The sequence below is a fragment of the Balaenoptera acutorostrata genome, chromosome 4, assembly GCF_949987535.1.
Source record: "Balaenoptera acutorostrata chromosome 4, mBalAcu1.1, whole genome shotgun sequence".
NCBI lineage: Eukaryota > Metazoa > Chordata > Mammalia > Artiodactyla > Balaenopteridae > Balaenoptera > Balaenoptera acutorostrata.
Window position 1 is genome coordinate 149985532 of NC_080067.1, and position 15292 is coordinate 150000823.

The following is a 15292-nucleotide window of genomic DNA, read 5'->3' on the forward strand; positions in this document are numbered from 1 at the left end:
GTGTGGACAAATACCACATACCACCCGGTGTAAAGGAAGTAACACCAACAGGCCAGCTGGTGACACAGCATTGGTAATCGCGCCCCGGAGGCATGGAATTCTATAAAGGGCTTTCTCCCCAGTAAGTCGGCCATTTACTCCATCCACTGACACTTCCTTGAGTCACAGCGCTACTGATTCTTCTGTTGGGCCTATAATTCTTAACTTCCATGTCAAGTTTGTCTCTCAAAGACTGCAGGCCACCAGATTATGCCTCTGTCGTGTCAACCCTGAACTGGGGGCATACCAACACCTCCAATAGTCCAGTTTGAATACCCTAGAATGTGTACAGCTAGACGCCAAACTGTTTCATTCCTCAAGCCCCTGCTGGGCCTTCATCCTTAGCAGCAGAAAGCGGCTAGAGCGGTGGTCACCCCTCATCCCTCAAGATTGAGGAAGGATCCAAAGACAGGCATGGACTGAAATCACCACTTGTGAGTTATAAGGCCCACGAGGTAGAAACAAAATGACACAGAGAACACCAAGCTCCTGCAGAGGACCAGGGAAACAAACTTGCTGACAGCCCCGCCGACTGAGCACTGCGCAGCCACACTGAAGGACTAGAACGAGGGACTACAATAGTGACCTTTAGACGTCACGGGCCAAAACCCCACTGCATGTTACACCCGGGACCGCCAATTTGCACCCGCAACCGGTCACAGGCTTAACGAGCAGCCCCAGCGCCTGCGCAGGAGAGCTCTTGATACTTACACTGAAACTTACACTTACTTTCCACCAATCATATCCGAGCCCCCTCCCCTTCTTGCTCCCTACTTCCTGATAAATAACCCCTCAGCAGCCCCCGGGGACACAGATCTGAGCTTTGCACCGCACCTCTACGTCCGTTCTTGCTTGGCACCCCCTATGATAAACCTCTTTCTCTGCAAAGACCTGGCCTCATACCTGGCCTTTGCTCTCCACAACCAGCTGGGTTACAAAAGGACCCACGTCAAGAGAAACGCGAAGAGCAGCAGGGGGAGGGGCGCCGGACCGCTGCAGCGGGAGGGCCTCACTCCGGCCCGGACTCAGCGGCCGGGAAAGGGGGGCGCAGATGAGAACTGGACACTTGGGCGCCGGCCACTCGGTGTCGCGGAATCACGTTGAGGCCTTCTGACGACACTGAAGTTAACTTTCCAGAGCCCGTATCTCAGCGCAGCGCTTCTCGGCAACCGCGACCCTGCGCGCCGCCCGGTGACGCCCCCGCGGGGCGGGACGGGGACGGTGTCCGAAGCCGCGCTGACCCACTGCAGAACCACGCCCCCTTGCCGGGCTGAGCGCGAGCCACGGGCGACTGCGCAGGTGCGGCCCCGCCCACCGGCGCGCTCGCGGCCAGGGCGGCGGCTGTGCGCAGGCGCGCCCCCGCTCACCGTGACCCTGCGACCCCGATGTCCTCGCGGAGGATGGCGGCCGTCCGGGCTCTGGTGGCGTCCAGGCTGGCGTTGACCCCCGCCTTCGCGCCGCGCCCCGGCCTGCGTCCGCTGCCGTTCGGCGGACGGGCGCCGTCTCCGCGCGCGGCCCTCCACGCCTCCGCGCCGCGCCCCGTGGCCAGGGTCGCAGTGGTGAGCGGACGGGCGGGGCGTGGGGACGAGGGGCGGATCGCCGAGGTCGGCCTTCCCACCCTCCCGGTGCTCGCGGGCGGCCCCTCCGCCGCCCACCGCCTCCCTCGCGCTGACCTCCCTCCCCTCCAGGTCGGCCCCTCCCCCCCGCTGGAGGCGGTCGGCCCGCACGGTGGACCGCGTGACCCCCGTGACCGGCCCTCCATTCCCGCAGGTGCTGTCCGGATGCGGGGTCTACGACGGGACGGAGCTCCACGAGGCCTCATCGTAAGCCCCTGGGCGGCTCGCCCGCGGGAGGGGCGGTCCCCCTTTTCCTGAACCGTTCGGAGAAGCCTTCCTGCTGGTTAGGGAGGCAGAGGACTGCTGGACGAGACTCAGGGAGGCGCGAAGGACAACGTTTAAACTCAATGCGTGTAACGTACAGGGAGACACAAAATGAGCTTAAATTTTAGTATCATCTGTGATGCTGTCACACAGTGGTAGCCACTTACATCTACTCTGCTGTTTTTCCACACCCACGTGTTGTAAACATTGGCATCACACGGTCCTGCGTGTTGGAAATCAGAGAGAGCTCTTTTTCGTCTTTACAGCATGATTTTTAAGGGCTGTGCAGTGACCCGCTGTAGACAGATGTCACTGGGGTAGCCTGTCATCTGTTGCCGAGCGGTCTGTCCTTTGACTGATTTATTTTAAAAGTTCCTGCGAGCAGGACTGAGGGGCTGTCAGGTTCAGAGTTAGTTGAAGGGGACGGTTAGGTAGTGGTTGGGGAGCACGCCCCTCCCAAGCGCGGGGAGGAGCCTGAGGCTGGGGGCTGGGGGTGGCCGCTGGGCGTGGCCAGCGTGTGCTGGCGGAGGCCGGACAGAGAGGGAACTTTGGAGCGTGCTGGGCTGGTGGGTGGAGAGGGCCAGGAGTTTCCTGAGGGGGACTGAGCGGGGTGGGGCAGGAGAGAGGAGGAGGCGAGGAATAGCCAGCAGCTTGAAACCTCCTGGGCAGAGCCAGGAGTTGTAGGTCGAGTGCCCGCGAGGTTCTGAGGAGCTGAACCCAAGTCCAGGGGTCCCAGCCCTGCCATGGGACGGCTGTGATCTGTCTTGGGGTCTCGTGTCTTCTCCCTCTCTGGAAGTGGGTAGTGACAGCACTGCCAGGGACAGATTTTGTGCCAGTGTTTGGACTCGGACCTGCCGCAGAGCAACCCTTGGTAGATGCTGGCATCGTCAGAAGCCCCCAGGGTCGCCTGCGTGTCTCCCACCCCCATGAGGGGAAGGTTGGGGAGACCAGGAACTGAACTTACTTTGGAGACAAAAGCCCTCCTCAACCTCTCGAGTTGTCAGTTGGCCCATGGGAGGAAGAACACCCAGAAGGAGCCTGGGAATGCAGACATTCAGGCTGTGATAGTTGCCGGGTCACCCATCCCTACAGCCTGGTTTGTAAAGGGAGCTTGGGGGGGCTAGCTGGTCTCCACAGGCCAGTTCAGTGACAGCAAACTCAAATAGAGGGCATTTGGGTCGTTAGCAAGCCAATCGTGACTTTTTGCAAAGCAAGGAGGTTGTTAACCTATGTGAGAAGTGTATACCTGTCAGTCACCTAAAACCCTGTTTTTAAACACCCGGTGGCAGGTAAAGTTGGGCCAGGCACATGTCAGAGTTTGGCCTGATTCCCTCCTGTGCAGGATACTGGTTCATCTGAGCCGTGCGGGGGCCGAGGTCCAGATCTTTGCTCCTGACATCCCTCAGATGCACGTGATTGACCACACCAAGGGGCAGCCTTCTGAGGGCGAAACCAGGTACGGGCCCCTCCTCCTCGTCCTTGAACGTGGACGAGTTGAAACTCCCCGAGAACCTGCGTGCGGTTGCTTCATCTTAGCTGGGAGCCGAGTCCATGTTTAAGTGGACTTCACAGCAGTGGTCCTGAGGCTGTGCTGGACCTCAGGATGTTCCTCACCGTCCAGCACTGTTGGAGCAGTGGAGGAAGGTTCCCCAGAGTGAGCTCCTCGTACCTTCATTCTGACCCAAGGCCTGTGCGTTCGTTTGGTCTGAAACCTCATCCACCCGTTTGGACCCACGTATCTGTGAGCAACTCCCACCAGCATTTCTGTTCCTGAGGGGTGTGTGGCCCTGGCCTCGCGTCCCCTGAGACCCACCTCCCCACTCCGGCCTGGCCCAGACTGCAGGGCTATGACCCCTGGGGGCTGTGGTTCCCAGGTGCCCTCCAGCGGGTGCAGACAGTGAGAGACGGGGCGGTGGGAAGGAGCCGCGGTGCCGTCTCCTGGGACTGCGGCCCAGTCAGGACCCTGGCCCTGGGCCGCGCAGCCGGGGCTGGGAGGAGCTCCCTCTGCGGCCGGTCCTGGGGCTGCCTCACTCGTCCCTCGAAGTTGCTTCTTAACGCTCCCCCGCGGTTCCATCACCATCCATTCCCAGCGCTCCGTGCTGCCTGGTGGCCCTGCCTGACGCAGGAGTCCGGGTGACTAGGCGTGGTGGTTCGGAAGCGCCCGTCGGAAAGGGCTCCAGAGGGCGTTTCGAGCACAGACCCGCTGTGGTCAGTGTCGCTGTGTCGCCTTTTCTAGGGAGCGACCCGCACTGCCTGTGAGCCGGGAGGACAGGTCCTCTTGTCTCGTGGAGGCGCCTTCCTGCCCCGTTCTCCCATCTGTGCACACCCTGAACCTTCTGGGGGCCTCTCTCCGCCCTTCCCCAGGAACGTTCTGACTGAGTCCGCGAGGATCGCCCGCGGCAAGATCACCGACCTGGCCAAACTCAGCGCTGCTGACCACGACGCGGCCGTCTTCCCCGGGGGCTTCGGAGCCGCCAAAAACCTGTATGTGTATCGGCTTGGGGCTCTCCTGCTTTTCCCCTGGACTGTTAGATGGGGACGCGGTGGTGATGGGAGCAGCTGTTGGGGGGTCTGGCCCAGCGACGACGCAGCTGCCCCATGACAGGGAACCCCGGTGGGAGGAGGCTCCTGGGACCTGGCCATCCAGGTGCGGTGCTGGGGGTCTCGTCACGTCAGAACCCGTCCCTGTACGTGTTCCCCGCAGACACCTGCTCTCCTGTGGACCTTGCAGCGCGGAAAGGTGCCTTTCCGGTTGGGCCGTTTGGAGGACGGTCCTGACCAGAGAAAGGGAGATCTTTCTTTTTTTTGCTCTTTGGGTTGTTGCCACGGTAACCGGACCTCAAGCCTGGGAGGCCATCACACCACAGCCATGATGTGCTCTGGGTTTCAGGTTCTCTCTTTGTTCTCTCGTTCCTTTCTTTCTTCTCCGCGTTTCACAGACATTCTCTCGCGCTGGCCTTGCTGGCCCAGCACATCCCTTCCGACACGGCGCGGGGCTGCTGCTCCCGTGACGGAGGGGGCTCGAGGGCTGCGGGAAAGCACCCAGCAGCTGCGCCCCGCGGCTTTGGGGCTTTAAACACGGTGCAGCGTGCGTCACAGCCCGGACTACATGCGTTTTGGTCAGTTGACGGCTTGATCGTTGAGGTTCCCGCAGCAGCGCGAGGGCCTCCCAGCTGGTGCTCTGTCTGTCCGGGCGCCGTGCACCCAGGAGTGGGGGCAGAGGCGGTTATGTTCCCTGAGGTCCACCTCTGCTCTTGGTCCTTCCGCATCCTGACATCTTGAGGCTCCTTTCTGCTTGCGGGCGTCACCAGAGTACCTCTTTTCTCCACGTTCCCACCGGTTTTCCCACAGTCCTTCCTCCCGCCTGGACCCCTGCCCCGCCTCGTGTCCACTCCCTCTCCCAGAGCCAGCCTGGGAGTGCTTTCCCTGCATCGCCATCCTCCTGAGCCCCCTGCGGGAGACGGTGGATCACAGTCTGTGTCGGCTGGGCTTGTCCTTCTTACGGGACCGGGTTTCTTTCTCTGAAAGATGAGCTGAATTCACAGACCCCGTGCCTTCCCTCAGCCCTTAGACCTCGCCTGGCGTGAGGGTAGCTTGAGGGTTCGTTGGGGTTATGTCCCTGGCGAGGCTGACAACCTGCCTTGGGTGACTTAGTGGTGGTGCGTCTCGGTGTACAAGGAAGCAGGGCCTTGGGTCAGCGTCCATGTCTGTGGCCTCCCAGACCCCTGGGGGAAGCTGTGATTTCTGGCCACTGGTCCCAGCCTTCCTGACCTTTCCAGAGGAAAGGCCGGCTCCACATCAGCGGTCTGTGCGGTGCACAGGGGCAGCAGGCAGGGTCAGTGTGACGTATTCACTGTGGAAACCCAGTTCTTCCTGCTTGGGACCCCAGGATCACCTCCGGCAACGCTGCCAGCTTTTCATTTTCCGAGAGATTCTCGTATATGTCTGCGTTAAAAATCCAACCAGATGGTAGCCTCTCGTTCTGCACTTTGTGTCTTTCACTTAACGCTGAGGCTTTTTCCTTAAATGTCTGACAGCCACACACGCAGATCCCGTTGTGTAGGCGACCCAGTGCTGATGGGACTCCGGGACTGCCCGTTCTCTCTTTTGTCTTGATAGCTTTTGGAGGTACGACTGATGTACATGTATTTGAAGTATATGATCTGACCTGTTTTGAGACGCTTGCGCACCGAGAAAGCACTCCAGGGTGGCCGGCATCCCTCACGCCCACAGGTTGTCCCGTCGTGCACGCGACGCCCCGGGTGCCCGGGGTAGAGGCATCGACCACGTGAACGAGGCCGAGGAAGCCCGGGATGGGGCTCCTGGCAGAGAGGCGTGGCTTTTGAAATTTGATGGGTCTGAGTTTGCCTTCCAAAGAGATGGTACTGGTGTGAGCCCACCGACTGGGAGGGAGACCGTTCCAGACGCCCCAGCGGTCTTGCTCTGGTGAAGAAGACGGGGTCTTGTTTGATTCGGGTTTCTTGTCCTTGTTAGTGAAGTGCAGGATCTGTCACTGGTTTTGGGCCAGTGGCATGTCCTGCTGTTCCTGGGTGGGCCGAGCTCACGGCCCGAGCGCTTGCGTGTCAGCTTCCCCTCGCCTCTGCTGGCCTCCCTGCCTTCACCACCCTCCCATGCCGCTTTTATGTTTCAAAAAACAGAAAAATACACACGTCTACGTGTAATTACATGAAAGGCCGTATACATGTACCTGCACACACGTGTTACTCTCTGCAGTTGCTGAGAAGTTCGCGGAGCACACAGGATCCCGGGGGGTGGGGAGTGGGGCTGGGGGCTCCCCAGGCAGGCAGATGTTGAGCCCTGCGGTCTAAGGAAGCCTCTTCTCGTGGCAGGAGCACGTTCGCCGTAGACGGGGGTGACTGCAAGGTGAATAAAGACGTGGAGCGCGTCCTGAAGGAGTTCCACCAGGCCGGGAAGCCCATTGGGTACGTGCGGCCCAGCGGGCCCGGCAGTGGTGGAGGGAGGGCGGTGGCGGAGCCCGTGGCCGAGGCCGTAGCTCACAGCCAGGAGATGGCGCCTGGAGCTGTGTGGTCTTGGAGACTCTCAGCCCTTTTCCTTGTCATAACTGAGGGGGTTTCGTGTGATCTCACAGGTGCCTTCCAGCTCTGAAAATTCTGTGGTCGTATGGTTACGTTAATTTCTCTTGATGACTTAGGAGGGGAGGGGATGATCCTCTCAGGGTCTAGAAGGCTCCCCAGTCCTTCCGTGGCCCCCAGCCTTTGCCAGTCCTCTCCCGATGCCTGGCCTCCGCCTTCCCGTCCTGGCTTGGAGCAGTCCCTCGGCTAGCTGGCCCCTGTCCTTCCTCGTGCCACGGCTGCCGTGAGCACCATTCCCGACCCCTGTCGCTCTCAGCTGCCCTTCTTTGGGGACTGGATCCTGCGGTGGCCACACCCTGGGCCCACACTCACGGGCCCAGCCACTGCTCACAGCCCGGCCCGGGGTCCTCGGCCTGGCAGACAGGCGAGGCCAGTCGTAACCCACACCAGGAGGCGCTTGCGGATGAGTGACAGCGACCCCATCGTCAGACCTGCTTGTCAGGCTGCCCTTCCCACGAGCGTCCTGGGGGAGGGCTCCTCGGTGCTGCTTTGCCGTGGGCGTCGGCGCACGACGCGGTGCTGGAGCGTGTGGGTCTCACGCTTTGGAGTCATCCCTGGCCGAGGAAGTCGTCCCAGGAGCACAGCGGTGCACAGATGCGCTAAAAACAAAATCCGCCAGGCTCTCCATCACATGGCTACTCGCCGCCTCCTGTTGGAAGCTGGAGAAGAATGAGGATGTTAGAGCACTGGGTCTGAACGGGGCACAGAGGCTGCAGCGGACAGTCCACCAGGGGCAGCGTCCTTCCCAGGCTTGCAGCCACTCACTGGAGGCCCTGCCCGCTCAGCGTCCCGGGCACCCCCCACCAGCGGCCGTAGCCCAGGAGCATGCCTGCCCTCGCAGCGCCCAGCCGATCACCTCCCGGGGGCCCCGCCGGGGCAGCACCGGTGTGTGGGGGCGAGCGCCCGGGGCGGGGACCCAGCTCCCTTTCTTTAGAAAGTCAGCACGACAAACGGGACAGAAGCCCAGCAGCTTGGCCACCTCACGGCAGGCACCGTGTCCTCTTGAGTGAACAGACATTTCTCAGCTGAGCTGGAGAAGAACCTGGCCCGCCCTGGGGTGGGGGGTGCAGGATGGTGACACGGTCCTGTTCCGGCCGCCGTGTCACCGTGGGCAGCTCCATTCAGCCCCTCGTGCAGCAGGTCACTTGTCTGTCTCCAAAAGCAGCAGCGTCGTCTGGCCATGTGCGAAACGCCCTTTCTGGGCCAGGGCACCTCTCACCCCCATTCCGGGCCGCCCTGTCACTCCTTGATCTGCTCATCAGAAGCACAGACAGAGCGAGGGGTCCGGCCAGCTCTGCTGCCGGGCCCGTGCTTCCCTCCCCACCGTGCGGGAGCCCCCAGCAGCCTGTGTCGGCGTCCCCGGCCAAGGACGGGCAGGCAGCCTGGCCTTCGTCTCGGGCATCGCCCGCAGAGTCAGGTGCCTGGGGACCTGGTGACGTGACAGATTCCCGAGATGGCCATCCCGATGACCCTCACCTGCTCGGGGCTGAGGGGGTTTGTCTCGTGGTCCCTGAACAGGGGTTGTGGCGGTTGTCTCGGCATTGCACGAGCGTGTAGGTGTGTTCTCGCCACATTGTGTTGTGTCAGCTCAGAGGACCAGCTGAGCAGACGGGGAGGTGGGGCACGGCCCAGAGGGGTGTGGACCCCAGGGGAGTGGGGACCAGCCCGGCTGGAGCAGCTGTGGCAGGTGTCATGCGTGTTCTCGCTGGGGGCAGGGCACTGGTGAGGCCTGGCTGCTGGAGGCCTCCGTGTTGGCTGATCCAGGGGCTCAGGAGCTGCCGGTTGGGGGGCCCCCTGGTGAAGAGCAGGACCTCGGAGGAGCCCCGAGGGCAGGCGTCCCGCGTGAACCTGCAGGGCTCGGACGCCTCTGGGGACAGCCTGCTCACGGGGGGTCGGGGAGGGTTCGGCACGCTGCTAGGACGGGGCCCTTGGCTCCGCACTGACGGGTCAGACGAGGCTGCTGCTTGGACCGTGTGCCCCGGTCCCCTGCGCCCCCTCCAGAGAAGGCGTGTGAGTCTCAGCCGGTCAGTACAGCTGGGCTTCTCAGTGGCTGTGCGACAAACCACCCTAAAGCTTGGGCGGAAGACAGCGCCGCCATCTGTGGCCTTCTCTCCGGGTGGACCTTTGCACCCTGGGCGCCGTGTCAGGTGCCTGGTGCGTGTCCGGCAGCCGGGGCTCAGCTGGCTGCCCTCCGCCGCTCTCCAGCCTGGCGCCGGGTGCCTGGAGGCTCCGCCATGCTCCACCGGTCACAGCCGCCACGGGCAGCCCGGGGGCAGGGGCGGGCTCCAGCCCGCGGAGCTGGCAGAGGCTCTGGCACTGGGTCCTCCGTCCCCGCGGCACTGGTGTCTGTGCCCCTTTCTGAGGCTGACCGCGTTCTCTAAGCATGCCTTGCTGGGCCCCCGGCCTGGCGGCCACATGCCCAGCCCCGAGCTGACCCTCCTTTCCTCGCCTTTCAGCTTGTGCTGCATCGCTCCCGTCCTCGCCGCCAAAGTGCTCAGAAGTGTCGAGGTCACCGTGGGCCACGAGCAGGAGGAAGGCGGCAAGTGGCCGTATGCCGGGACCGCGCAGGTCATCAAAGCCCTGGGTGCCAAGCACTGTGTGACGGGAGTGACCATATCCTTTCAGCAGCGGGGGCGACGTGGGAAACCCCCCTCTGGCCCCTTGGGACCGCCCTGGGGTGCTGCACAGCCGGGGCGCCCAGGGCATGTGCGTGGAGGGGCGTAGCGCCCGAGGCTGTGACCCCCTCCGCTGTCCAATGGCCACGTTCCCAAGTCCCCACAGTGACGCTGGCTGAGCTCAGCACACCCCAGGCCCGGGGCTCGGTGGGTCGGGTGAGGAGATGGCGTGGGCTCGTGGGGGGTGGGGTAGGGCGCTGCCTGTGGCGGAGGGAGAGTGAGTACCCGGTGTTGGGCCGGAGGCTGGGGTGGAAGGTGAGGGGGCTGCGCGTCTTTATCTGGTGGCAGTCCCCTGGGTGGCACAGATGGAGAGCCGCCCCCATTCCTCCCGCAAGCGGGGTCCTCTGTGTCCCGAGGTCACCAGGGTGCGCTGCGGGTGTAGAGGGCCTCAGGCCACAGGCTGCCCGCCCTCCAGCTCTGCGCCTGGACCCGAGGGTCTCCGTGGGGGCTGGAGTCAGGAGCAGAAGAGCGCGGGGCCCCAGGCGGCGCAGGAGACCAGCCTGTTATCCTCCGGCGTCTGTCCTGGCCGGGGCGCGCACTCCTCGGTGTGTCTCTACTTGCAGGCAGTTTCAGGTGTGAATATCCCTCCCCGTCCAGCACAGAGCGGCCAGCCCCAGGCCTGGGGCTTGGCGTTGGCCCAGGAAGCAGGTCTCAGGGAGGAGGTGAGGCACCTCTGTGCAGAGGCTGGGGCCCGGGTCCGGTTGCCGCGTGCTCACAGCAGGCATTCGGACAAGCCTCTAATGCAGTCTCTCGATGCGAAGGATGGCGGTGCTGTCGCTGCCTTCAGGGTGGCCCCGGGGTCCCTGCTGGTGCTCGGGCGTCCGGCCCGCGTCTGCAGCCATGGGTCCCGTGAGGCCCGCTGCTGGGACGTGTGTTAGGAAGCGGCCCGTGGGGTCAGGTTCCAGGGTCTTCAGTTAAAGTAGCGCAGGGGGTGCAGCAAGCCCCTTCCAGGTGCCGTTGGGGTGGGGGTGGGATGCGCACCTGGGAGGGGGTGGGCGGTGCTTGATGCCACGTGCGCTCTGCCCTTGGTCGTGCAGTGTTCTTCCATAACCTGTGTGCACGAGGCCCACGTGGACCAGAAGAACAAGGTGGTCACCACCCCGGCCTTCATGTGTGACACCGCCTTCCACCACGTTCACGACGGGCTCGGGGCCATGGTGCGGAAGGTGCTGGAACTCACCAGCACGTGAGGCCCTCGGTGCCGGGGCTGCTCGCCTGTCAGCTTGGAACCGGGCAGGAACTGATTTCTTCGCTTAAACCTGCAGGCATTGTCTTTGTAAGGAGGGCGCTCGCGACATGCTCGGGGTCGGGGTAGACTCCCTCTCAAGGAGTGAGGCCAGGGCGGCAGGGCCCACCCTCTGAGAGGGGCGCTGGCACCTGGACTCGTGTGCAGCTTCAAGCTTAAGATCAAGTCTGCTTTTCTGCGCCAGCAGAAGGGAGAGAGAGGACCACGGTCCTAGGCCGGACTCGCTTCAGAGCACCTTACTTAGTGTTTGGAAGGAAACATTCTTTAAGTTTGCAAATCTAATCGGGAAACCAGAATACCATCTCATTGACGATTAAAGCTTCTCTAACCTGGAGTGAGCACGTATTAATTAGAACGGTCAGCGGCTTTCTAGAGCAGGCAGGCCCTTTGGCTGGGGAGAGGAAACTTCTTTCCGAAGCAGACATGGGCAGCTCCGTTCCAGGCCCCCTGAGCCCAGCAGGTGAGGGGCACACACGAGGCTCCATACCTTAGACTCAGGAAGGGCGGGTGCAGGTGCTCAGCCTGTGTGTGGACCTGCAGGAGGAGCAATGAAGTGTGAGCCGGCAGGCTGGCTGGCGCCTTTCCGGGGGCGTGTGGTTTCTGTCCTGGGGGCTTCGCCCGTCACAGCACAGCCCCGCCGGCCTGTCCTCCGTGACCCAGGATGGCGCCCCGGGTGCTCGGTGCCGCCGCGTCCTCCTCTGGTCCTGCGGAAGCTGCCGGGGCCGACGCCGCGGGCTGTTTAGTCGGGTCCAGCGCACGCTGAGCTGTGTCCTGGTGGCCCGGGGGTGGAGTGCAGTCACAGGTCCCCCACGCCGCCCCTCACCCCGCTCCACCGCCACATCAGGTGAAACGACGGACGCGCCTCTAGCAGCTTTCCAGGGTCTCGGGGAGCTCGGGGAGGGCCGGGCCTGTGGAAGGAGCCGTAGAGCCTGAGACCACGCCCCCCTGATCGGCTTAGCTCCCTTGGTATCTCACGTCAGGCAGTCTTCCCTGCATGGGAACTCTGTTCTCTGGTGGCCTGTCCTTCTCCCACGACGCTGGGTCCCATGGGACGCAAGCCCCCGAGGCACACCTGCAGGCACCAGCCACACCGGCCAGCGTCGTCCTTGCTCAGGAGAGCCTTGCAGGGCCCGTCGGAGTTCGGGGACCCGAGGGTGACGGCTCACCCTAAGAAACTTGTTCACGGAAACATCTTTTACAGATTTGTGTGTGTGTGTGTGTGTGTGTGTGTACGTGCACGTGCACGTAGAAGAAGGCAAAGTCACAGGTGTGCACCTCGGTGAGTTTTCATGGAATGACCTGCCGCCTGGATCCAGAGACCACAGCATCACCAGCCCGGGTCCGCTCGGCTCCAGGGGGGTGCCCAGGCGATGGTGTGTGTCCTGGCTGCGAGACTTTCCTTTACAGAAACGTTTCTGGAGGGTTCTCCGCTGGCCGTCCATGTCCCGTGAGCGTGGCCTCTGGGGGGCGTGCCGAGGGTGTGGCCCCTGGGCTCCGGGGGTGGAGTGGCGTGTTCGGCTCCCGTGTGCCCCGCCCCAGGATACAGGCCTCTGGCCTTGGGGTCTGTTGGACCTCCTTTTTTCATTCCTGCCACCCCGGTGGCTGTGGAAGGTGTTCCCGTGGTTTTCTCTGGCCTCTCCCTGATGTCTGCTGAGTCCCATCTCCTCTCTGTTTATTTCCTGGCCCTTTGGGGACCCTCTTTGGCAAAATGTCTGTTGGAGTTTCGGGCCGTTTCGCTATCGGTTGTCTGTCCGTGTTTGGTGATTAGAGCTACTTTGTGCTGTGATTACAGGTCCTTTGTCAGTTAAATGGATCACACATGTTTTTCCCACTTTGTCTTTTCGTTCCAAGTGGTCTCGATGAGCAGATCCTCCTGATTTAATGTTGGCCTGTTGATCACCCTTTACTGTTTGTGTTTTTCTGTCTTTCTGTGGAAGAAAACTCCCTCCCCCAGGGAAGAAGGCATTTTCCCGTGTTATCCTCTGAAATCGTGTTAACGGTTGTTTCACCTCCATGTTTAGATCCGCGGTTCGTCTGGAATTGGTGTTTATGAGTCATCCTGCCCTGCATTTGATTCATCGCTTCTGGAAACGCCAGGGGGTGTGCCCGCAGAGCAGAGTGGGCTGCAGTGGCCCGAGAGCTGTCACTGCGAGGCCACCTGGGGCCCCACTTGCTTGAGTTTACCTCGCAGGAGCGGGGCGGGGGCGGTCTCAGGGGCGGTGGGGCATCAGTGCCCGAGGGGCGGAGACCCCCGGGGAGCAGGCGGCCTGGATTGCACCTCCTCTGCCGCCACCTGCTGTGACCCGCCCGAGGGCCCGCGACCAGAGGGGGAAGGGCAAACTCTCAAGGAAGCCCCCAGAGAATGTTTGTGTGGTCGCTCGGTGTCACCTCACAGTTCCCTGTTGTCCACCCTGGACTTTTCCACACGACATGCCCGGTCGCCCGGTCCAGGATGGCCACCGCGGGGGTGAAGTCCGGTGGCAGCCAACACGCTGTCCTGTCGGCATTGCATCTGCCCTCTTAACCCTGGCGCCAGTCCTGGGAGGGGGTCCCCGAAGGGGGGGCCCGGCTCAGGCAGAAGGACCGGCAGAGAACCTGGCTCTGGAAACGTCTGAAACGTTCCAAAGCCCGAGAGGGGCCCCAGCAGCCCGGAGCCAGAGGGAGTCCAGGCACGAATTCGCTTGACGAGGATTGAGCGCCTGCTTCATGCCAGGCAGCGTCACAGAGCGGGGGGTGGGGGGGAAGGGGACAGGGACACGACCCTGCCCTCCCGGGGCCTGGGCTGGGGGACGGCGGGTCCGCGAGCAGGCGAGCCAGGGGCCCGAGGGTACCGGGGGACCTGCCGGGCAGGAGGGTGCTCAGGGAGGGGACAGGCACCGTCTCCGCGAGGACCAGAGGCGGGGCGAGCAGGTGGCTGTGTGTGCAGAGCGGCCCCAGCGGGCGGCCAGGCAGCTCAAGGACAGCCGGGGCCGTGTGGGTGCCTGGAGGCTCCTTGGCGGGGGCCAGGCCGCCGGGGCCGCTGCAGAGCCATCCTTGGGTCTGGTGCAGGCTCCCAGGGTTGAGCAGGCCTGGCTGGGTGGCCTCGCTGAGCCTCCCCCCAGCCGCCTCCTGCGGGCACCGCGGGGACAGGGCTGGTCATCTGCCCGCGGCCCTCCTGGACCCCACCGTACCTGCCCCCTCCCCTGTCTGTTTGGGCCCCTTCGTGGGCGCCTCTTCACCACCCCTGGAGGCCCTTCCACCTGGAAAGCCTGGCCCCCTGTCTGTATTGCCAGCCCCCTCGGCCCTCAGCTCCCTGCCCCAGGGCCCCTCTGCGGAGGGCTTGCCACAGCTCACGGTCTGTGGCCTGTGTGTGCGCACGCTCACGTGTGCATGCGTGTGAGGCTCGCTGGCCAGCGTGGGGTTTACTCGGAGGCCCCGGTGCTGCCCTCAGCCCAGCTCCAGGCCGCCCCCGTGGCCCCTCCGCCGGACGGCACCTGCCCTTCCACAGCTTCCTTTTCCTGCAAGACTTCCTTGATAACACGTTTTCTGGTTTGTTTTATATAAACTTTATTCTTCAGAGCAGTCTTAGGTTCACAGAAGAGTTGACTGGAAAGCACAGAGTTCCCGTACCCTCCCCCGCCCCGCACACAGCCTCCCCCATTGTCAGCACCCCCACCAGATGGTGTGTCCGTTACAGTCGATGCGCCCGCGCGGATGCGTCGTCCTCACCCCGGGTCCACAGGTTCCATGGGGCTCACTCTTGGCGTGCGTCCCATGGGTTTAGACAGACGTGTGATGACGCTTACCCACCACTGTAGTGTCGGACGGACTAGTTTGCTCTAAAAATCTGTACTCCACCTGTTCTTCCCCCCCTCTTCCCACCCCTGGCAGCCACTGATCTTTTTACTGTCTCCATAGTTGTGCCTTTTCCGGAATGTCATATGGTTGGAATCATACAGTATGAAGCCTTTTCAGATTGGCTTCTTTCACTTAGTATATGCGTTCAAGTTTCCTGCACGTCTTTTCTTGACTTGGTAGCTCATTTCTTTCTAACGTTGAAATGATACACCATTGTGTGAATGGACCACAGTTTATCCATGCGCCTATGAGTAACGTCTTGGTTGCTTCCAAGTGTTGGCAATTATGAAAAAGCTGATGTAAACACGTGTGCAGGTTTTTGTGTGGACGTAAGTTTTTAGCTCCTTTGGGTGAATACCCAGGAGCACAGCTGCTGAATTGCATGGTGAGAGCGTGTTTAGTTTGGAAGAGACCACCAGTCAGTCTTCCCCAGTGGCTGCACCATTCTGCATTCCCACCAGCCGTGAATGAGGACTTCACGCCCTCCCCAGCATCGGGTGT

General features: G+C 62.5%; 1 protein-coding gene across 1 annotated transcript; it reads left to right on the forward strand.

The window, feature by feature from the left end:
* The first annotated feature begins 1355 nt into the window (after positions 1-1355).
* GATD3 (glutamine amidotransferase class 1 domain containing 3) lies at positions 1356-11288 on the forward strand. Its single transcript, XM_057545051.1, has 7 exons — positions 1356-1598; positions 1810-1862; positions 3262-3375; positions 4284-4403; positions 6770-6862; positions 9490-9645; positions 10769-11288. Exons 1-7 carry the CDS (start codon positions 1425-1427, stop codon positions 10896-10898), a joined length of 840 nt encoding a protein of 279 aa, XP_057401034.1. The 5' UTR covers positions 1356-1424; the 3' UTR covers positions 10899-11288.
* The last annotated feature ends 4004 nt before the right edge of the window (positions 11289-15292 follow it).

Bases quoted from the DNA above. Each gene is read 5' to 3' on its own strand.
- GATD3 (XM_057545051.1), top strand. From the start codon at position 1,425: ATGTCCTCGCGGAGGATGGCGGCCGTCCGGGCTCTGGTGGCGTCCAGG. The intron at 6,863-9,489 runs GTACGTGCGGCC...CTCGCCTTTCAG, and splicing joins CAGGCCGGGAAGCCCATTGG to CTTGTGCTGCATCGCTCCCG. The intron at 9,646-10,768 runs CATATCCTTTCA...AACCTGTGTGCA, and splicing joins CACTGTGTGACGGGAGTGAC to CGAGGCCCACGTGGACCAGA.